Source organism: Anser anser (assembly GCF_964211835.1).
Source record: "Anser anser genome assembly, chromosome: 1".
NCBI classification, from domain to species: domain Eukaryota; kingdom Metazoa; phylum Chordata; class Aves; order Anseriformes; family Anatidae; genus Anser; species Anser anser.
The window spans coordinates 205,525,186-205,549,169 of NC_139720.1; the positions used below are offsets into that span (position 1 = coordinate 205,525,186).

At 36.8% G+C, this 23,984-nt stretch overlaps 1 protein-coding gene and 1 long non-coding RNA gene across 46 annotated transcripts in view; both read right to left on the reverse strand.

The window, feature by feature from the left end:
• DLG2 (discs large MAGUK scaffold protein 2) overlaps positions 1 to 23,984 on the reverse strand; it is a 1,058,052-nt gene that overhangs the window by 199,384 nt on the left and 834,684 nt on the right. For all 45 annotated transcript variants that reach the window (XM_083797000.1, XM_083796967.1, XM_083797009.1 and 42 more), the window contains one exon: positions 17,750 to 17,852. In XM_083797000.1, coding sequence (XP_083653126.1) covers positions 17,750 to 17,852 — 103 coding nt within the window. The remainder of the gene's footprint in view (positions 1 to 17,749; positions 17,853 to 23,984) is intronic.
• On the reverse strand, positions 556 to 17,743 carry LOC310880942. Its single transcript, XR_014572000.1, has 2 exons — positions 13,302 to 17,743; positions 556 to 2,021 (listed from the first exon to the last, which is right to left on the reverse strand). It is a non-coding gene; the product is annotated as an uncharacterized lncRNA (long non-coding RNA).

Sequence of the window (23,984 nt, forward strand, 5' to 3'; positions counted from 1 at the left end):
AGTTAGGGCTCCAGACAGTCATCTGGATACTTCACTTGGTATCTAGAGGACTTTCCTACCTCAGCTTGGCCTACAACAACCTGTCAAGAGATGTTCAGACAGGCCCCTCATACTTTAGGGATACTAAATACTGTTAGGGATCTCCTAACACTTATAAGGATCAATTGGGAAATACCTGTGCACTGTTTTCACCGTTCTTCTAATCCTTATCTTTTCACTGTGTTACATGCAGGAAAACCTGATGTAGGTGGGCTCCTACCTTGTCATGTTGCCAATGTTACCTTACTGCTGCCTTTGGATATTTGTCTGTCTTTATCTATTCGGTACTTTCATCAGCTGTCAGAGACACTCCAACTCTTTTTACTCTGTTTTAAGAATACTTTACTGATGTCTGTAACTGGGCCTTCTAGGACCTATGCAGAACAAATACGACATGCTAAATTCATTAAAATACTGCCCCATTGATGAGAGCTACACAAGCCCCAACAACCTTTATCAGAGACATGAAGAAGCAAATCTCCACAGCCAGTAAAAATACAAAGAATACTCTAGAAATTCATCTCACTATTTAATATCTAAATTTCTTACACAAAAGGCATTTGAGGACTTCTTGAATACCATTAAATAATTATTCCCAGACAAAAACTGCATCAAGAGATACAATTGAACATACATAATAATTTAAGGTAAAACACATTACAGGGATATATATTTAGCCCCAAGCAAGATTTACAAAACTAGGAAGTTTACAGATCTGGTTATACCAAAAAGAAAACCACGGCTTTTCAAGAGTTGGAAATGTGAAAACTGCTGCCTCCTAACAGAAATGATGGCCACTGTGAAAAAGGAGGCAGCATGCCTTTGGCATCAGATCTATTGAAAACATTGCATCCATTTTCTAAAAAGGAAAATTCATTGTGGAACTCTCTGCACAAAAATATCATATGGCAACCTCTATTAAAGAAGGCACTCAACAAATCTGACTTCAAGTACTAAAAAATTTAAGAGACCTGTTAATAAAGCTGTTTTATAAGCATGTTTACTTGTAAATTTTCCAAAAAATAGTTTATAAAGTAAGTTATGTCACTTTGAATAATACATTCCGGTCTTGATATACAAGCAAAATCCCAGCTTTTGGCATTAAAAGCCAACTCACTATAGAACCATTACTCATGCTTCTAGACTTCATTCATTTTTGCCTGGAAAGCACATGGACTACCCTATCATGTAAGCTAAGAGACTTAGGACCCCAAGTCAAATCAAATAAAAAGACTTAGGGCTATGGTATCTTTCTGAAGTCATAGAGGGATTTTTGAAAATTGCACATAATTAACTGAATGCAAGAAAATAATCAAAACCCTTAAAATAATAAATTATTCTTATACTTAATGCAAGATTCCTGTCCCAAAATACATTACTAACCATGATGCTCACAACCATTAGTTATGCCCGAACACAAAATTAGCTCACTTAGGCAGTGCATACTAAAGCTTGTATAATAGCTTGGTTCCCCAGCAGATCTCAAAGCACTTTACAAATGAAAATGGACCGATATGACAATTGTTGGACATGCATAGCTTCCACTGAAGTCACAAAATGCATCTCAAGGTTAAGCCATAGTTAAAGAGCCTGTTTTTGCACGTTACTCACTAAAACTCTCCCTGTCTTCAAGACCCAGTAAACTAAGCAGGGATGCTTTGGTGAATGGGAAGTGCTGAACAGGGCTCTCATGGAATTTCACAACGTTCTTATTATCATGCTCCATTACTCCTTGCTACATCACACCTCATTTTACAAACAACACCATATAAAGGATCAAAGCAGTCTGCAATACCGTAACAGTAGAAGAACCTAGAGGGAAAAAAAAGGCAAAAAAAAAGTTGATAAGCAATGCAAATGTAAGTGGTGGAGTTAAGAAGAACCCACGATGCCTGGTTGTCAATCTTATGCTTTAACCTCGAGGTCAAGAAGCCCTCTTCTGCTGTCATTGCCACAACAGACCATGAACTGAGAGTGAAAATCTGTGGGGAAACAAGGAAAATATGAGAAAGCACCTCTTTGGGCTTGGAAAAGAGAAAAAAAATAAAAAAAATCACAGATCTCTTGTTTCTGATAACCGTATTGCAAGACTGGGGACCAGTGTCTTGTATGTATATGCAAAGCCAGTTCAAGACTCTTTTGAAATGCAGGCAAAAATGATCTTTCCTGCCCCAGGAATAAAAGGCCAGGCTACTACTGCAAGGAAAAGGAGGGGAACAGAGAGAAGGGGCAGAGCTGGGATGGAGAGGAAAGGAAGAGCCTCAGAGAGCCAGGCTCACCCCTCTTCTGCCAAAGAGGTGAGGGAGACCCTGATCCCTCCTGCAAAGCTGGAGACAGCTGCCCACACAGCTTTTCAAAGCTCTGGCACAGGCAAAACAGGCAGATGGGATTATTTTACCACCCTTTCAGTCTGCAGCCCTAGCCTGCTGCCTGCTCTTTCTATGCTTTAAACCCGCCTTGCTTACACAGCCCAGTGTAAAATTTTTCATTCATGTAAGTGTTTAGCTTCAGCTAGCTTTGCAAATGGTTATGCTATTATTTTCCCTGGAAATAGCTACAGAAAATTGAAAGCTGCATTCTTTCCTATGCATGCATTGGAATCCAGAAGATTAAACAATCTAAATCTTACTTTCTTTCCAAATAAATTTACTCCTGCCTCCTTTTTTTAACATTATCCACCATTTTCTTGGTGTTCCCCATTAATTATTTGGAAGTTTTATAGCTTTCTTTGAATTCATACTAGGTTTTCCAGCCATTATATTTTTAATTTCACAGACAAGATTTTTAATACATTGCCTTCTGCTGCCATAAATCACTTAATGTGTTAGAAAGCAGATTGCTCAGTAATTGCCATTTTATTTACCATACTGATGCAAGCAATTTAAACATGATTGAGTTTTCAAACTTAGAAACAACTTAAAGAGAAAGGAAAGAATGCAGTATAAGTGTAAACAGCAATCAGCAGTCATTGTTTTCACTTGCATTACAATTAATGTTTTTTTTTTTTTAAAAAAACATACTAAGACAACTTTATCTACCACTTGTGACTCAGTCTGCTGTTAAGATTCCAGTATCAACTACCCTTCTCACCTCATTGTTCTCCAGATCTAGAAGGAAACAATACACCCTCCCATGGATGTGGTAAGAGGAGCTGAGAAAAATGTGTGATTTATCAGTCACTAAACCAGAAACAGATTGAGAGATTTCAAAGGCAAAAGCACTCCTAAGGAGAAGACCAGGGATTTATGGTAGACTATCACCGAAAATCTCCCTAAGTGAAAATGCAATACTCTTCTTTATTATTTTTTTTCACAGCATTTAAAACTCTCTCATAAGAGCCAGAACAATTATACTAGTGGTAAATATCGACTTTTCTGGTAGATTTTATTACTCTATTACCACAAGATCTATTCTTAACACACACAATACAGTATCACATCTGGACCTGTATTCACGCAGAAGACAAATATCAACCGTTCTGTTACTGCTTTGGGCCCACATTTGGACAGCCTAAAGCTTCCCTGTGTTTAGCCTTTCCTATTGGGTGTCTTGGCATCTTCGAAGAGATAGTATCAAACAACATTTGGCACATTGGTAGGCACATTGGCAGGCACATTAGCTTTAAGCCATCTGAATCTGGGCTTTTAACACAGCATCCCAGTGAAGTGAATGTCGTATGACATTCAGTGCAGAAAGGCGCTTGTAGCAATTTTCACTCCGACAACAACTTAGTAACATCAAGGAAGCCACTAACTTTATCTTCTGTAACATGGAAGAGAGTATATAAACATAAACAAATGATATATGTATATTTTATATATAAATGATTCTTTTATTTTTTAACCTTATGGTAAAGCCTAATACCTGTGATATTGTTTACCTTTGCAGCAGCCTGAAGTTTCCACATGCCTCTCTAAACACATATGGACTTCTTTTGAAGTACAACAGAAAGATCTCCAAGAGGAGCACATCCGGAAAGGAAATGTAAATTAAAGAGCATAAATTCAAATTGTTTCATGACAGCAGTAATCTGCACACCGTTTTCAAAATAGGTAGTTTACCAGAACTGGTGTCTCTCTTACTCCTCCTAAGATGTTTAATTTCAGCCTTCAACCCCAAATATTCTCATTTGGAACACAGTCCTGTTGTGCTTCTACAATTGTACTCAGGGCAAGGGAATGAGGCATCTTGCAAGCTCCTGTCTACAGGAGATCCTGGGAGAAGTGATCAGAATTCCAGGAAGAGAAAGTGTGAAGATGAGGTACCTGAACTGTACCAAAAGATAACACAAAAACACTTTCAAATGGAAACTCTTTGGGCTTTTTCTGAATTCCTACAATTTAGAAATGAGAAGTTTCATTTGGCAGATGAAGATTTCCATAGAAGCCAACTGGATTTGTGTGAAAGTCCATTTAGTAAAACTCCATAAATTCCCACTAAGAACTGATTTAAACAGAAAACTGTTAATTGTTCACTCACTTCTAATTGCTTAGGAAACAGCTTTGGAGGTAAAGCCCAGGCTCCAGACAGGCCTGTCCCTATCCAGCCCTCTAGCCCAGAACTGATGATGCAGTCACTTTGCTTCATTCATAGTACTGTGAAGTCATTTCATACAGTTATTACATATTTGATGCAATTTTATAGTTTTTGGTTGGGGGGACAAGACAGAATAAAGCAGTTGGTGTCCTCACAGTCCTCAGCACTTTTCTTTGCAGCAGTTATCTCCATCACGATGAAGATACTTCCTCTCTATTTAGGTTGTTATACGACAATGCTAAATGTATGCAGCTTGTGAGTAATGAAATTAATTTACAAACTCTTTATTTCAGTGCAGGGTGACAGCTTACAGAGAAACTCCATACAGTTCCTGTATAATAATCGGCACTTGCATTGCTCTCTACACTTTCAAAACACAATTATTGGCTAACTCATAATACACTTTTCTGATCCTTAAGGATGGCTGCATTGGTTAACGAAGTAATCAGAGGAGAGCTATGCAAAGTCAACCAAAGAGTCAGTACCCACTGACTGTTAGAACTCCACTGTTTTGTCCAATGCTGTTCATTACACTTTAATTCTGCATTTTTGTAACCGTAGACTGCATAATTTTACATTTTTGCTAAATCCAACCCAAGAATGATATGAATGAATTCTCTTCTGGAAGTAAATACTGAGATAGGCTTACAAACAGCTGGGAAATATTACTAGCATCCCAAGAAGATACTTTACACTGACTTGTTTTCCACTATAAAGGAGCTGGATTTCTGAGATAGGTGCTAATTTCATAGCATCTAGCACACATGCAGAGCATATTATTCCCAGAAAAAAAGTAATGCAGTTACACTATTCTTGGGACAGAAGCTAGACTGTCTATATGTTACCCTCCAAGCTATAAAGGCAGATCACCCTTATTCAAATCTAGCTTAGATAATTAAAACCATTTGAACAGCTTCTGATACAGGTGGTGGGGTTCTTCACACAAAATTTTGTGCACACAAACACATGTACATGTAACATAGTGGAGGTTTAAAAAAAAAAACCAACAGCACAACATTGAAAGCCATCACAGGAAAAAAAAAAAAAAAAGAAAGCCTTATAGCCACAACTGAAGTGCCCAGATATACAACAAATTGTCATCACTCACTTCACAAATGACATCACAGAAAGGTTAGTGTGCCAAGTTCTTATAACTTGCTACTCTGTACACCCTTTCACACTTGGTTCCTATTACCACATGCATGTCTCCATAATTTAGGGGATAGCTAACAAAAGCCCTACTCAGGGATACTTTTCAGACCCATGTTCATAGAGTTTTTATGTTGATGCAAGAACTTTTGCAAAAGCAAACAAAGAAAATTAGTCTCAGTCATCTCCTCTGCATGCTCCCACATGATCTCTCCCTTCTTGGTACAAGAAGGGAGGAAGACTCAGGTGTGCCACTGCAAATGCAGGAGGACTCCATAATGTGCCTAAGCACTATATAGATACACATAGAAACGTGTTGCATGTCACCTTAACAGAGTGACAAAGATTTTATCAAGGTTTATGGAGTTTGGTTGGGGATGGATCCCACCATCCACAAGGGAAGCCCTGCCCTGACCCACATACATAGTTTAGCACCAGGTAAGGATATCCTGAGTGCTGAGTGGCAACATTTGCTAAAGCAGCTGATGAGTTTGACAACTTCAATGTTCGGGGCCAGATTTAGACAAACGTAATGATCAAGATTTACTGAAAAGCAAAAACAACAAAAAGCCTGTGCTGATTCTCTCCAAGATAATGAAAAATTCTTAAGCACCAAGCAGCACCAATCATCAATTCAGCTCAACATTTACAAATGTTGTTTAAATGTTGTAAAGTCTGAATTTTCTATGTAATTCTGAGGTATGCTATGTAAACCATTCTAAAACAAACATGCAGTATGTTGGAACCACTAAAAATGATAATTATTACCGGGGGTAGACACACGCGTTTTCCTTGCAAACTCCAACAGAAGTTAGAAGTCACCAAACAGTACTTCAGGGTGTCCAATAACAAACCTTTCAGAACAGGTAACTAATGCCAGATTTCTGAGTACAAATTTAAGCTACAAAATATGATTAATCTGAATTTCTAGAAGAAGTGATCACTCAGCAGTGCAGCAGATGAAGATATTTCTATTTTGGACCTTAACTTTGAGCATCTGACCTAGAAAGTATTAACTATAATATCTTTGAAACCATCTTCCACTGTGAAGACAGGAGAGAAAAAAAAAAAAGTACTTATGTTCAATAGATACTAAAGATTCTAAAAGAAAATGGATTCTCGGGTTAAAAGATATAGATTTTTTCTTACTTTGTAAATAAATTATATTCTATCTTTAAAGGCTTATTCATACTGAACTAGGGTTAATATATTTTGTTTTTTAAAAACCAATTCAAATTTTATTGATTAAATGATGATTTAATTCAGCTTTTACTTAAGTATCCAACTTAACCACTATATGGTAATCCAAAGACGTGAGGGAGGCTAAAATCAAAGATACTATGCATCTTCAGTGCATTGATCTATCATGCAAAAGGTTTTCATAATCAAAATAAATATTAAGCAGAGGGTTTTTTTGTTTGTTTGTTTTGAGGCTGACATGACATAACTTTTTTTCAATGACTCTCAATAAAGTACTGAGATTGACAAAAGAAATATAAATCTGATTATTTCCCTTGTCAAATGCCAGGTTAGCAGCCATCAAAAAAAAAAAATAATGCTGTAAAACAGAATGATATAGATCAAGGTCATAGAAAAAGGGGAATTTATTGTGCAGGTAGCTCAGGTAGTAAAGATTTCCAGAGACAATGAACTGACTTGCTGAAAATCAGTTTTATATCAAGCACAGCTAAGCAAGTATATGATCCAATACTGTATAGTTTCTTATCCTTCACACACAAAATCTAAGAATGTGTGGCATATTACAGCTGTGAAGGAATCTATTGAAGGCATCCCATGCAGCTCTTAAAATCTGACCCTGGAGACTCCCCAAATTCCAGTTTCCAATGGCTGTGTGTGCATGTGTGTACTTATGTGAGTGCATAGCACGTTACTTGCTGGCATTTCTGTGCTTCATAAAAATTACACATCCATTAAATATACCCCCGATCAATATTTATACTTTCATTAAATCTCTCTTATGTTGCCCCTCTCAGTAAAGAGAGCCAGGAAGGCACATAGAGCAGGGCAACCATTTGCTGCTGTAAGTGAAACAATTTAAAAAGCTGTGCATGCCAGGGCAGTGCTCAGAAACAGCTGAGAGTTCTTCCATTTACATCTTTCTCCCTCCCTATTTAGATAGTTTATGCTTTATTTTTTTTCTTCTCACACTCTGCCATCATTCTCACCCATATGTTGCAAGTAAAAATCAACTGATTTACCAAGATGTCAAAATGCTAGTAAATAGATTATCTTTGTCTCCTTGCTTGCCTTGAAACTCTTCGATTTTAATTTTATACCAGAATACCAGTTTTGTTTATGATACTTTGCACCTTTTCTCCCTCCATCAAAACAATGATTGTACTAATTTGCCTCAAAAATGATCCCTGAGATCATGTTGTTTAGTGAGTAAAACAAAGGCACAGTTGAGGTGTATGTCTCTCCACTGGCTATGGACAGACCTCAGGGAACAAGCTTAGCCAATGGCCCCATTTAATTGAAACAAACAAACAAAAACTTTAATTTGTATTTGCATAGCTCTGCAATATTATTAAAAGAAAAGTTCCTGAGTGTGTCAGGAACTCAGTGTGTCATTTCTAAAATAAGAATTATGCAGGTGATGGAGCACTGGCACAGGTTGGCCAGAGCAGCTGTGGAGTCTCCTCCTTGGAGAGAGAGATTCTGTCACCTCCTGTGATATTTAGCAATGCTACCGTAACGGCCTTCACTTTCTGTCAGACTTACAGGCTTTTATCAGCATAAGAGACCTCCACAAGCAGGCTGCAATCCCTAGATGCTTTGGGAAACCTTCATCCTTTAATACCACGGAGCTCAATTCTCTCCTACAGTTGCTCTTTTGCCCTTTCTGAGGTTTTGCAAGCAGGGGAAATGACACCAGAGATTCTCTCTTCAATTTGCCTATTTCTAACTAAACACAAGAGCAAACACACCCTGAACTTACAGGGGAGATTTGAAAGCCATATATACTTTTTTATTTTCTTTAGAAGATATTCAAGAGCAGTTCTCCAGAAAGCCACAGAAGAACATGCTCTTTTAATTTCAAACCAAAGTATTTTGTTTGCTAAGCACTTTTACACGGATTACTGCAGAGAAAGCTTAAGTTCTTAGAATTCATATTATCTGGGGACATAAGCTGATACAGCGATTGTACAGAGGCCTTTATTTGAGTCTTAGCTTAAACACATGAGCATCAGTTAATAGTGTGAAGTCTCATCCAGTTTATAGACTGTTCTGTATTTTCAGTCATGTTTCTACATGAAGTAATTCACCTGAAGGCAGAGAACACCAGTTGTTGGAAGTGAGATCCTGAACTCTATTAAAATGAAACATGTTCAACTCTTTATATAAAAAAATATTTCTATTGCAGAGTCTTTTGTATCTTCACATGTGATAGGACAAGGAGTAATGGATTTAAACTAAGAGAGGGGAGGTTTAGATTAGATGTAAGAAGGAAATTCTTTACTATAAGGTGGTGAGGCTCAGGTTGTACAGGTCGCCCAGAGAAGCTGTGGATGCCCCATCCCTGGCAGTGCCCACGGCCAGGCTGGATGGGGTTTTGGGCAGCCTGGTCTAGTGGGAGGTGTCCCTGCCCATGGCAGGGGGTTGGAACTGGATGGGCTTTAAGGTCCTTTTCAACCCAAACCATTCTGTGATTTTATGACTTAATAGCCCAATCACCCAGGACCAGTTTCAAGTTACCCTAGCAACCTCTAAACATGAAGTTGTGCAAGTTATCATGAAGACCTGGAAAAGCAGTAGCTATGAAATAGGACAGGCAAACTAATTGTAATTAAAGGAGAAATACAAGTGACATTGAAAGTAACTAAAAAACAAAACATCAAAACAAACTATATATTTGCAACAAAATGTACCTCTTTTGGATAGAATACATTTGTTTTCTAAACAGAAAGCACAATTAGGAATTGAAAAAGAAAGGAAGTGAGAGAAGAAAAACAATGCAATGGGATCTGAGTCCATAATTTCAAAATTTTTCCCTCAATCTGGTTCTAAAGGAAACCTTCCTTGGGCTCCCCTCACTAAGCCAGCTGTGTGCTCCCTATTGTGGCTCCCCACACCTTCCCTACAGGGAGACTCAAGTATGCGGTCAGGAATGTTCCAGTCTGTTGTCAAAGATACAAAATCAGAGTATTAATTTGAAAGAGAAATGGTTTCTGTAATATCGCTGCAGTTGCAAAATTGGTATTTCTATTACTGCCACGGAATGATTAAAAGGCCAGTATACAATCCACACATCTCTTATCCATTGCTGCAAGTTCATGTTTTCCAGAAAAGCTGTCACATTAGGTCAAAAATAAGGGGAAAAGGTTATCATCTTAGTGAAATTTAAAATAGGGAAGAAAAGTAGGAAGAAACTCGATCCCACATTTAACAGTAAAATTAGCAGCTGCAAACATAACAGCTGTTGCAAAAATAAAATTGATTCTTTATTTGTATTCCCAATAAGAGCAACTTCTTACTATATGAGTACCTTAATAAAACAGTAAGAACAAGAACTCACTGAACTTACTTAATAAAATGCCGAGGAAAAGCAATTTACATCCTCCAGTATGAGGTTTTAACAGATACACTATTTTTTCTGTATATATAAATAGAATTAAGCATAAAGAACTATATACAAACAATGAAAAACTAAGCAGTCTGCACTAACTGAAGCTCACAAGGAAGTGCAGAAGAAAAAAAAAAAAAAACACCACCATGACTTCAATCTATCACATTTACAATGAAAACAAGAGAAGACAGGTTTTAAAAGGAAATCACATTTTCCATGCACAATTTCCTATAGCTGACACAGACAAACTTACAGAAGAATATACTATTTAAGGAAACATAAAGCCTATTGACAGAAATGATCTAAATACATCTGAATTATGAAAAGAGTACTTAAACTGAAAGAGTTATGAAAATGAGCATCAAGCAAGCTCAGGAGTCTATAAGGAAGCAGTGACTGCAGTCCAGCACACTGCGATGGCTACATTGCCCACATACCCCAAATCATAAAATTAACATGATAAAAGCTTTAAGCTTCGACTAACAACCAGTGTTAAAGAATCTGCACAATAACATTAAGAAAAGAAATGAAAGTCATAAGTTGTTTCACGCATAGTAAGTATTGGTTATTTCAGTCAAAGCAAAAAAAAAAATAGAACTGTACTTTTTTGAAAACATCACATTTGATGTTGGACAAGGTACACTACATAACTGTGCTGGGAACGTGATCTTTTAATTTAACAGAGGAATTAAAATATAAACTTTTTTATGTCTTAGGAGCTTCCTACAAAGATTTAGCTTTAAAAGAGCACCCGAAGAGCCCCAGCAATATCCTGCTCACTGCACGGGGGCAGTGCCTGTACATACAGGCAGAGTCACACAGGGACTACAGCTGATCTGCAGGAGAGCAGAAGTCATGGTTAGGATTGCTCAGATAAATAGAAAGGAAATGCTACCAGTAGAAGTGAATAAGAAGATTTTTTAATTGTCCTTTTCATTTTAAATATGGATTGTGGGTTTCCCCTCCCCTTTTTTGCATGCGTGTTTTTTCTTTTTCCTCCATGTCAGGTAAAGATAGTATAAAGTTTGCAATAAAATTCTGAGGTTGAAAACTTTGGTCCAACACTATAAAAATAAAAGTGGTATATTCTCAGTCGTATACAGTAATTAGAGGCAAAACCTATACCTAGGCTATAATCCTATACTGCCAGACAAATGTAGGACTATCTCAGCAACTGCTGCATTTGTCCTGAGGGTACCAAAGCTGTATTTACAAGATCAAAAGAAAGAAAAACAGCAAATGTCAATCACAGCATCTAACCACGCACATTAACTGCTGACATAACCTGGAGCACTCAAGGATTAGTTTAAGTGTCAGAGTTTTAGTTTATAAGCATTCAAATATCATTTGCTAGGATTTGATATATTACATGAAGTTGTGGGTTATTGTCAGGTAATGCTGCAGAACACCCTAGCTTACACAGAAATCTCTGCAACAAAGAAGCAATTTCTTGCTTACTGAACTGCTGCACTTCTCTTAAAGCACTACATGCTAAAATCATTAGGAGAACTAGTTTTTCCATTGTCACCTGAAGGCTGGCTAGTCTTTCTTCAGTGGGCACTTCATGGAGAATCACAGGAGGCAGAGGCCTGACATTTAATCAGTTGGAGAAAAGAGTCTACTGTTCTGTAAACTGGTTTAAAAACAAAACAAAACAACCCCCCCGTATCAGTTAATAAGGAAAACAGTGAAGTTGGAGACTCCATTGTAAAAAGAAGTGTGCAGGGGGAAGCAGCCCTTTATATTGCTACCTGAATGAGAGATAAAAACAACTTTAAGATAAGGAATTTTGTAATATATTCTGTATACTCTACCATAAAGTCCAGCTTTCTCATTTGCGTTATTACTTCCTTCTATATTCTCTTAACTTAAAAAATGGACAAGTTTCTCAATGAAATTCACTTACTGAGCTTCAGGAAGACAACCAAGAAAACATACTTCTCATCTCTTGTTTTTATTAATCTTTACAGTGGTGACATGTTCCAGCTGAAGAGAAGGAAAAGATTTTTCAAGCCCCTTTGCTCAGTAGGACTACATTCAGTGGAAGTATTACAACATGCTTGTCCTGCTCTTTCCTCATTCCCTAAGCTGTTGCCTACTGTTTGAAACAAGATCCTCAGCAAATGGACCTTTGGCCAGATCCAGCATAGTCATTCCTAGATTATGTTATATACTCTAATACATGTGCATGAAATATAACCTCAGCATCTTGCATTCTTTGGCAATTAGATACGGGGACTTCTAGATGAAGGCCAACTGCTGTAATGCACCTATCCAAGTAGTTAAGCTATATCAGTTTTCAACAGCTGAGAAAAGGGGCCTTTAACATGAGCATTCACATTTGAAGGTACAGAAGAGATCTATATAAAACAAATAAATACAGTTAATTATTCTTCCCATATATTTTGTATCTAACTTATTTCTGCAGCATCTGAAAAGGCTAAACATCTGAATCAGGAATACGTGTGACCATTGTACCAAAACAGGTGACAAACATTTATATTTTCAAGGCAGGAGCAGGGAATGAAATGGAGGTAAGAGCTAAAAAACATCCATGACTGCTCCGGAAGAATGACCTGTAAGAATGACCCCTGGATTTGTACTCTCATATTTTAAGAGCAGGTTTTGTGCACCAGTAGGTCTGAGGAAGGCATAAAACAAGGAGCATGCTTTTGTAAAAGCTGATGCTGCTTATTAAAGTTAGGTCTGTTACAAGGCACTGTACAAGCCTCCCAGGTTCAGGAACAAAAGAACTGAAAAGTGAATTTATTATCTTTTCTGCCATGAAATGCTTATAATTTTAAGTACAGCTCTCCAGTAATTTCCACAGCTAGTGCCTTCAAAGACAGACGCTGCCTATCACAGTATCTCCATCTGATACTCTTTTTCTAACCTAGAAGTTACTCACTGCACAGCAGACTGAGCACGGTGACATCAAGCAAGCAGCTACCAGCTTGCTCCAAAGGTGATAAAGCAGAAATTCTCTCACTTGTAACAACGTTTTAACCTCTTCATTATGAGCTGGTCTAATCGAAAGGTAATCAATGAATGTTTTCCCTATATGCCAGCTGTTAATAAAGCAAGTTAATTGGCTTGGTTGAAAGATTGAAAGCACCTGGAACTTGTGACTGGTTTAACATTTTTCCAGGGAGTGCTGTGAAGGAATAACTGCAGAGAGACTGCAATGCAGCACAACACAGCTTGTAGACCACTGACACTGAATGTTTAGCAAAAATCTTAGGACTAAACTGTATCCTTTTCACAGTGCTGTAATGGGAAGATACTTGAACATTTGAGATTAAGATGTGCAATAAAGCTTTTTAGCATTTTCATTAGGAGTCCAGTATTTTGTCTCCCCAACTCCTAGACTGTGTCTTATAGGACAAATTGTCTCTATTTTAACTTAAATTCATTTTTTTAATCCATTTCTAGTGTTTTAGTTTCACTGACAAAATGTTTTCTTTTTCTTTTTTTTTTTTTTTTCTTAATTACTTCTATATTGGGCTGTTATTTAACACTGTTGCCATTAAAAACAAAATATGTCCTACATAAAACATGGAAATGTATAAAATGTTTGCCTATGTGTTATATATTCCCATTTTAATATACAAATATTTGTTTAACAAGAGCACACTGATCCACTCTATGATGATGAGTCAGCCTATTATTTTGCAGAAGGAAAGGGTATACTAACTAGCTTCATATTTGTACAATCCTTTAAAAGAAATGTGAGAGTTGCTAGACTGGGAGTAGGGTTAAATTGCTTCTAAGAATATTAAAAATTGGAGAGCAAAACTAATTATGAGGGATTGGTTCCCCTTCTAATTTTGTTCTAAGTAGCTTTTGGTCCTTAAATTCTCTTTAATTTCAATTCAATATTGTGCAGAAGATGTGAGCAATACATGAATACACAGAAGTCATCTTTTTGAAGCCTGCAGGATCACTTGCGTATTTTGAATACACACCTCAACACTCACAAGGATAACCAGAGGTAAGAATGCTCAACATTACTGGACCTTCATTTACACAATATATGTGTACATGAGATACAGTACACAGGTATTTTCAATTTTTAAAATAAAAGTAAGGAATTACTCAAACTAACAAAGAAAAAAGAAAAAAGAATGATGGGCATTGTTCCTACATCTATGAACATACTCTTGCTGTTGAGGTCTGATTTTTAATCTCTGTGATTTGTTTTCTTCTTGCTTCTGATAAAATTGCCAAAAATCATTTCATGTAATTTGCATTTGTTTGGACTTTCATTCCTCTTTTGTCTCTTCTTTTATTTCTCAGAGATATGAGGGAAACACAAACGGAGAATGTACATGAGGAAGACAGGAATTAAAGAGCAGAAGAGCTGAATGAGAAGTTCTTGGTTCCTTATAATATCCCTTGTACTTCCATTCTTCTCCTTGTCATGCAAATCACTGCTTGTATCTTCCATTATCCCTTTGTTCACTGTATCCATACTCTTTTACAGAATTTTATCCTGCTTCCAGGACCATTTTCATCTGAGTGCAGCATGGTTCAGATAAGTGCCATCACCAACCACAAGTCTGACAGCATTCAAAAAATTCTGTGATGCTGTTATATTTTGACTGTGCTACTCTCTGCATTTGTTTATTCCAGACAGGATGACAAACCAAAATGCCATAGTATTAAGAGGAAAAACTATTCAAGTTGATGGCAAGCACTAGATTTTTTGCAGGAGTTGCCATTCTCATGAGATTTGCTTCCAACTCTATATACGTAAATGTGAGGGGTGTTATAAGCTTAGATAAACTTTTGACTGTTTGAAACAAGGAAAGTGAAATTTAAAATTTGAAAGTTGTTTCTATAGTATTCACCTCATCTTCGCACGACAAACTTGATGATGTAATTTTGGAGGCATTATTGCCAACACAAGTAAGCTTTGCTTTACTGCATAAAAACCAAATTATTGGAAAGTAAGCTTTCCTTACTAACAACTTTAATTGCTAATCATCAGCTGGCTTATAGTATTGACTGTTACTTAAATCATAATCACTTAATACATGCAATATCAATAAAGGTTCACTGAATATTTTTGTTTGAAACAAGCTCTAAATGCTAAATAAGCTAGAAAAGATAAAAATGGTATGGGTTAATATTTGCCATGTCTATTCCAAAACAACTGAGGCTGTAGTAACAACAATTCGCTTCCAGTATGAACATGGAAAAATCAAGCTACAAGTCTACTCTGCTTAGGCTCTTTTTGGGAAGTATGTCCAAATGCAGAGCCCCTGAAGGAAGCATGGCTGTACAGTTTTAAGACTGTATTTTAAGACTGTGTTCCATTCTTATGCTTCAAGATAAGACATGGTAAATAAGAGATCGGGCGTAAATTTCATATAAAGAAGAAGAAGAGTTGTGCAAGATCTTTAAAATAAAACAAATATTTATGCTGACGTAGAATGTTTGTCTTTATGTACGATCTGTATATCCCTAAGTAATTTTCTGTGAAGGCTACTTAAACAATGCTTTAAAGCATGTTTCATCTTCCTTTGCTGTTAGGGATTTATTTAAGAAAGAGAAACTTCATTTCACACCTGTGTCTACACAGTTTGTGTTAACCTGCATCTTAGGTTAACATGAAATCATTCAGCAGCAAGATACAACATGCTGGATGATTACCGAGTGTTCTCACTACCTGAAAAAATAGATCATTTCCTATAAAAAGGCTAACTTTTGGGCTCTGTTCTTCACCAGCTCCACTCTTTTCAGAGTGTCTTGAATGATTTGGATGAAACAGGAAACTGGCTATGCTTCGCAGACAAGTCATGCAGTTGGGATTAGTCTGCCCTCAACAGGGTTTTGGGGGAATGGAGCAGCAATATAAGAAAAAATTGAATAAATATGTAATATAATACTTGAAGGATTTTATCAGCATCATTTGAATTGCATGCTCTCCAAAACTGAATTTGACATAGGACAGAGCTGGTAGAATGTAGGGGAACAGTACGTCGACTGAAAGTTCAAATATAATAGGAAAAATCTGTCAGACAGTGCATGCTTTGTGAGTTAACAATGGCATAAAAAAAAATCTGAAATGCCAGTGATTGCTACAAGTAGTCAGACACCATGGTGATAATTGCAATATAAAATCGCTAGACAGCAAACAAGACTGCCGCAACTAACAAGCATGGCTTTATTCAGAATCCAGTGAGGATAGCTATCTGTCATGGAATTCCTTTTCAATACTTTTTCTTTGAAATAACTCTGATTATTGCTAACATATTTTGTATTAATATGTTGAATTTATTTAGCTAAAGATAGGCACTTGCAATTTCATTTGCTCTCATCTACACATTCCTTAGTATAGCCTAATTTATTCTGTTTGGTGACTCAAGTGCAGATAAGCTGGTAAATGGATGCATGATACCAGATCTGAAGCACAATTCTAAGTTTGATAAATAAAAGATGTTTTTTTGTGTGTGTGTGTGCTATCATCAGGACTCAGAAAAACAAAAGAAGGTATCATGTTGCATAAACTCTGGCAGTACTAATTCATCTCCCCAGTGTATCTGAAAAAAATGACTAGTGAATCTGTTTTTAGAAATGCGGTGTTTCTAAGTGTTTTCCCTCCAAGTGTTTTCTGAGACTTTCATGTAGTCTAGGCAGGGCACAGCTATACAGAATCAACAACTAGGGTTCGCAGGTCATAGTGGGACTTCTGAATTTAGTTAGAACTATTTTACTGAAAACTGATAAAATGGTGCCAGCAAGTCTTCACAGACACCTGTAGGTGCAGAACTCTCATGGAGAATGTTTCACAGTGACAACTACTGTGGAGAAAAACTATCTTTAGCCCCTATCAGAAAGTAATACTCCTGGATGGGATAAATCCTACCCTGAATGTCTTATTTCCTGCTGAATTTCCTGTTGATGCTTTTATTTACAAGGCTACCATTTTCTCTTGTAAATACTTGTGATCTGGGGCTAATTGCCCTCTACATAGAAGGACATGGTCATGCAACGGTAGTAGAGGGAGGCCCTATGCATTTTCCTGGAGAGCTTATCTTTGCTTAATTCTGATCTGGCTGTCTGAAGCAGCTTCAGATCTTCCTGGCATTTCTGTTCACTCTTATCTTTTGCACTACCTGTCTCCAGAAGAAAATCGAAAAGAACGTAGAATAAGCAGTAACAAAAATAAACTGATCAGGTAAACATTGATTACTGTCTTATTGTATGCACATTTAAAGATAGTTCTTACAGTTGTATAAAATACTTCTAAAAGCAAAGTCTGTGACAAAAACACAGTCACTTCTTAGGAATAGAACTGACACTTCAATTTTCATTCCAGATAACTCTGATGATAGGGAAAAGCACTGTCTACACCAGCCTCATCCTTTTAAGCGGGTGGCTTTAGAGCACTTATCTTTTACCATATGTCTTTAAGTTTATTATTTTGCTTACCCTCCGGCTGGTATTGTGCTATGATTGTTACCGTCTGCCCTGCTCCTTTTAGCGCCGCTGCAGCCTGCTCGTGGGTAGCACCTCGAAGATCAATACCATTCACCTGCAGGGGGAATGCAAACAACAACAGATCTGAGTAGTTTAACATTAGACAGCAAGACAGAGGGTTTTTTTTTTTTTTTTTTTTTGGTTTGCTTGTTTGTCTAAATATCTGATGGATGTAAAGATCAGGTTGTCCAGATGCAGAAGTGAAGGTACAAACTCAGAAAGGCTGAGAGGATGTTACCTAACACTGCCCATGAAGATCGGCACTTACACTGCAAACTTTTTGTTTGTTTGTTTGTTTTTAATGCTTATCCATCCCTGTTATCTGGCCTCTGCTTTAGGGAGCTTCCTGCTCTACTGAGTTTATTTTTGGCGGCCTCTTCATCAATCAATTTCTTTTAAATAATAAGATTTAAAGGTTACATTTTCTGCTGTGCTGGAAGGTCACTGCAGAATACTGCAGGCAAGGAAACTACCAGACCTAGCAAGCCCAGTCTATACCTTCAGGTGAACGTGGAGATATATGGAGCATCTCTAACAAAAAAACACTGGTTGGAGGACTGCCAGAACAGAAACTCCATCTACCATTCTCTTTTCACACACTCCTCCTATTGCCTAGAAATATCCCCCTATCTTGCACATGGCAGTGAAGGAGTTGAGAACATATGCAGCTAATTTGTGATAGCAATAACTCAAAACCCAGGAGATCCCATAGTTTCTGATCCAGAAAAATGCTCTGTGCTATAGAACCATTAATGGTACACACAAACATAATTGTCTAGCTGAGGTTTCACTTGGAAAATGTGATTCCATAAGACTCAACATTTTGCTTGTTAGACCTGTCTGCAAATACATTTCTCCACTCTTTTTTCCTTTACAACAATGAAAGAAAAAAAAACAAAACAAAACAATTTTTTTCCTAAGCAGTTATTATTTTCCTCCCCTCCTTTCAATGATGGTTTAATATTTCTCCCTATTATATTCACAAAAATGACCTAATGACCTCTCCTCATTTATAAAAATAAAAATAAAAAATTTATTTGAATTTTAACTATTATTACAATAACATTCAAATAACATTCAAAACTATAGAAGATGTAGAATTTTAGAGAAACATGATTTGTTGCAATCTCTCAACTACAGTTCACAGGAATTTTAAGTTACCTCACAGTAAAATAAATGAATTTTTGAGTTACTTTGTCCATATGTGCATTCCACAGTGGAGAGTATGAATACCACCACCATGCTGGTAATGCCTGCTTCATCCACGCAGGTATCTCAGACCCTTTAGGGCAGCATAGGAAGGACATACAAGGCAGCAGAGTACCAAAGGGATCTCAGCAGACAGGAGAGAGGATGAGAGCATATATACAGGGATGAGACATTTTAAGGAGCATCAAAGTACCTATTGCAAGGTAGAGACCTTGTAGTAGAAGTGTAGGCTGGAAGACCACCACACCTAAATAAATGTTCAAAGCAAATACCTGTGCCAGAACTACTTTGTGAGAATAGGTATGCATAGGTCTCCATGTTGTTAACATTCATACAGACAATCTGAAGCTGTGTCAGTTACTCAGTATTCTGGTATTGCCATATATTAGTGTATTTGGCTTATATATTTGAAAGCACTATATGCTGATATATACAATCTTTTATTTTCTAAATTTTTCTCAAGTATGCAAAATTCATATTGTTTTTTACAATTTGTATCTAGATTGTGTACAGGGAAGTGAAAATCTTTACTTACAAGTAATGGACTAATGGACCTGAAAAGAAATTCTGAGCAAATGTAAGATTAAAGACTTCCTAATTTGTCTAACAAGAGTTCTCAGTTGTTCTGTCTTCTCGTTTGAAAGCAACGGCTGCAGAAATGCCTTGTGGAAGCTTCCAAAACAAAACAAAACAAAACAAAACAAAACAAAATAAAAATGAGCCAAAGGTTCAAATACTTTTATCACAGTTCTATAGGTGAACCTCAAGTTCGGTGGAAGGCAAGACTAACATAAGACACCTGCAAAAAACTTGCTGACATTTAGTCTAGGAATATAGTATCATAAATGGCAATAGTTAAGTGCATTCTAAAAAAAAAAAAAAAAAGAAAAGAAAAGAAAAAAGGAAAAAGAATCAGAGTTCTTAGTATCACAAAATCTAATATATTGTAATACATGATACTGATAATACCTAAAGATGAATACAGTGTCAATTAGGACTTAGTTTAAAACCACCGTGGAGAATACAAACTTCCCAGAAAGAGATGTGATTTAGACTACTGCTGTGGAAGCAAGGGGTTTTGTGCCCTACATTTACTCAGTGATGATGCTATGATCCTTAATACTGCGCGAAGGCCTACCAGCACTATTCATTAACTCAGGGCTTTAGTCACAGCTTTGGTGTCTCTGGAGGCCTGAAGAGAATTCTGTCATATAGGCAGCACAGTGCCTATACCATGCCGTAAAGGAAACTCAGCCTGGATTCAGTGTTTCTGAAGAAGACAATTTTGAAACCAGGTCACCTTTCCTTCAAAGCTTGGCCTTTATCTCCTTTTTTGTTGTTGTTTTGTTTTGGTTTGGTTTTGTTTTCTTTTTTCCTCAGTATCTGGAGTCCTCGAGAGGCTCCTGAGAAAGAAGCAATAGGATGAACTGAATGAAGAAAAACTTAAAGAAACATTCCTGAATTCTCAAGTGCTTGACCTGGGGAGAAGCATATGGATGATGTCACCCAATCAGTTTTACAAGGTGAAAAAAAGAAATTAGAAATCAGTTTATTTAGGCTTAAACTTGAAGACAGTAGACTTCAGAACACAAGCTTCTCTTAATCAAAATATGAAAACAACGTGGTGATCTATAAAAGTTGTATTAACAGAACAGCAAGCATTAAAAAGCATTAATAAATCATAGTAATATCTCTGCAGATAAAAGGAAAGAATGTAGGAAAGAGAAACAAAGCACATACTTATTGCTTTCCTCTGCAGAACAATAGTCCTATCTATAGTTGACCTAATAACTAAAAACCCAACAAAGCATTAAGGATAAAAATATATTAAAAAAATATAAAAAAAATATGTTGAGCAGGTGAGTGACCTAACTACACTGCATTGCCAAAACATTGATTTCCCTCTTGTAGGTGCATAGCTGCAGAATAAAATCAAACATTTTTTTTTGCCAAATAGACAGGTGTGAGTCTGTTTACATGTTGTATAGTTCAATAATGCCTGTGACAGGTTCTTCCTACAGAATAATAGATGTTAAAGTTAGAAAGGACTTTCCTATCACCTAGTCGGACTTGCTAGAGAATGAGAAGAGTAAATGCTAACTCAGTTTCTGCCCTGAAAAGTATCATTTCCCAATATTTAAAAACAAACTTAATCAAGTCCCAGAACTTCTAATTGAAAAAGAGCATATTCATGTAAAAACATTACATCTGGATGAATGATGCCATTAATTTACACATTTTAATCAAATTCTTACCCTCAGGCCAAAACGAACAAGAGTTTTCAGTAGGGTAAAATAAATATTCTGTTTTGCCTCTTTCTCCAAAGCAGTATCTTAATTATAACAATTGAGTATGGTGATATGTTTGTTTGAAATGATTTAATTTCAATTTCAAAAATATATTTCAATTGCTGCTTTCAATTAATTTAATGTTGTTTTTGTCAAGAATAATCAGTAAATAAAACAAAACTACCAGAAAAATTTCAAGTGTGTGTAGGAAAGTTTAATGCATATTCAAAGGTCTTATTTTTTCTCTATTAAATGGGCTAGCTTCCTTTAAGAAGCATTATACAATAAGCAAAGTAGCACTTTGTTGTTCTGAGCTTGACTGCACAATCCTGATGCCCTAGCTTGGAATGAATTTGACTGCACAATTTCCAGTGCCTAACGCCTAAATGAATTTGACATAATGGAAATAAGAAGAGCCTCCAGCTTATACAGATATCTGTCTCTCCTGTATGCTGTGACAAAAAGTGGTTAAAATGCTTACAAACAAAAAGAAATTCTGTGATGAAATATTATAGTTTAAAACTACAGACGAAATTAAACTGATCTGGAGAAAAAAAAAATGCAACTATAGTTCATAGGAATCACAGTAATTGTCTTTGAATTCATTGACTCAGACAAAAGCACTATTTACTTCATTAAATGCTAAATCATATTCTAAATGAAAGAGTGCATATATTTCTTGTATAGATCACATTCTTCTAAAACTGGCTATATTCCCTTAAAATATCTGAGTAGCCCATATTAGCACAAAATGGTTTAATTCTGAACAGTGTCATTTTACGACTTACTCAAATCTGGCTGTCTTCTCCTGTTATGTTAACTTGAGCATGACCCACATGTAGGTCATTCAACTACAGCAAAGTCCAGCAGAATATCTGTTTTTATTGACATTTACTTACTTAAACTACCTTATTTCATCTTTGTACAGTGATTAAATGAACGCCTAGCATCTTTTGATGAGTTGGAAAGGAAAGGAAAAACACACCCCTTCTCTAGTGAGGAAAACATAAAGGAGTTCTTTTCACTTCTGCTTTGAACTGTCAGTAACATTGTGCCTGCTTTTATAGAGTAAGGTAAATAGCAAAGAAAAGCACCTTTTTACCATGGAATAATACAGAAGATTTTTTTTTTTTTTTCGAGTTGTGGTTGAATTCTTTTATTTTTTAACTGATAAAATAAGAGTTTTTGTCATCTGAAAAAGTAAACAGAAGTCTGACTAAGAACAACTCTTACAGCCAGAATTCCCACTGACTGCATTAAGAGGTAATACAAAGAACCTTATTCACCTGCCTTAACTTTGCATATCGACTTAGGCATTCTCAAGGTCATTAACAAAAGATGAGAGGAAAGCTGAGCCATGTTCTCCAGCAGTCCTGACTAGTCATTGGAAACGGAATACACAGCATCACCCCTTAGGTGATGGAAGCACGGTCTTCCAGCAAGACGGGGAACACTAAAAAACACACATTAGGGGTGACCTGCTCTGAACACGTCTGGGGAAGGCTTTCCTCACGAGGGGGTGGCATAATCTTGCTATGCAATGTCCCACAGCACTCAGACAACAGATATAATCCAGCAAAAATTACAAGAATTCAAAGAAACTCATGCATGTTGCCAAAATACAGCCCTTCGCTGAGCAGCGACCTGTCACCACCTCGCTACACGAAGCCTCCAGCTGGAGGCCGAGGCCTGCTCAGCACCGAGGACAGCTCCCGGCCGCTGGCACAGCCCAGCTCTTGCTTTGCTCGACAAGAAAACGCTTAGAAATAGAAAGAACGGAGAAATGCACATGGGGAAAAGAGTTTTCGCTGTCTAGCCTACCTTGTTTTAAATATTCAGATGCACTTTATTGCTCTTCTCTCACTTTTCTTGCTTCTTTTTCCATGCCTTTATTTTATTCCTATCAGTTAAAACTGCTTAGCTTGGACATGCTATGACGGTGGTTACCTTATCGTTGACTCCACTGAAAACACAATACCATGTTCTCCTGCTCTCTTTTTATGGGCCAGCACTTTCAGTGACCTTGTCAATTCTTGTCTTTCTACCTTATAATTATGACTTCTGCCTCTAGTATGCTGGTCTTTATGCTCTGATGAGCTGGGCATTCTAGAGGCAAATTCTTCTCTGTCTGGAAAACAAGAAACACTGTGGGGGTACAAGCTGTATCACTTAGTATGCCTTTTCCTGCCAGGAAGTTTAAGGCAAGAGATAAACCTGCTGAAAGAGGTATCACAGCACTACATCTTTAAAGCAGGAATAAACATCCTGTTACTGAAGTGGTGTCTTACATACAGTGCCTTTTACCATAGGAACCAACCAGCTTTATGATTCACCAGATCACATAAATCTTTTCAAATAATACCTGTTATGTCTATAACCATAGTCAAAGACTTGTATTTTAACCCAAACTGTAAAATTTAAATTTGTAATTTAAATGAAACAGAATTTTTCCTTATAGAAGAAGTGCTTTCCATGTAATTGTGGTCTTTGTGAATGATGCCAGATTGGCAAACTTTGAAATCAAAGTAATTGCACTGAATTCATTCACTACAGTGATAGTTTAAGAGCCATTTCCTCTCACTTCCATTAGAATTCCTTAAAACCTGTTTAAACTGGGTTTGAAATAAATCATGGCTTTGGAAAAGGACATGTAGACTTATAGGAGCCTGAAAGAACATTAAACTTACTTC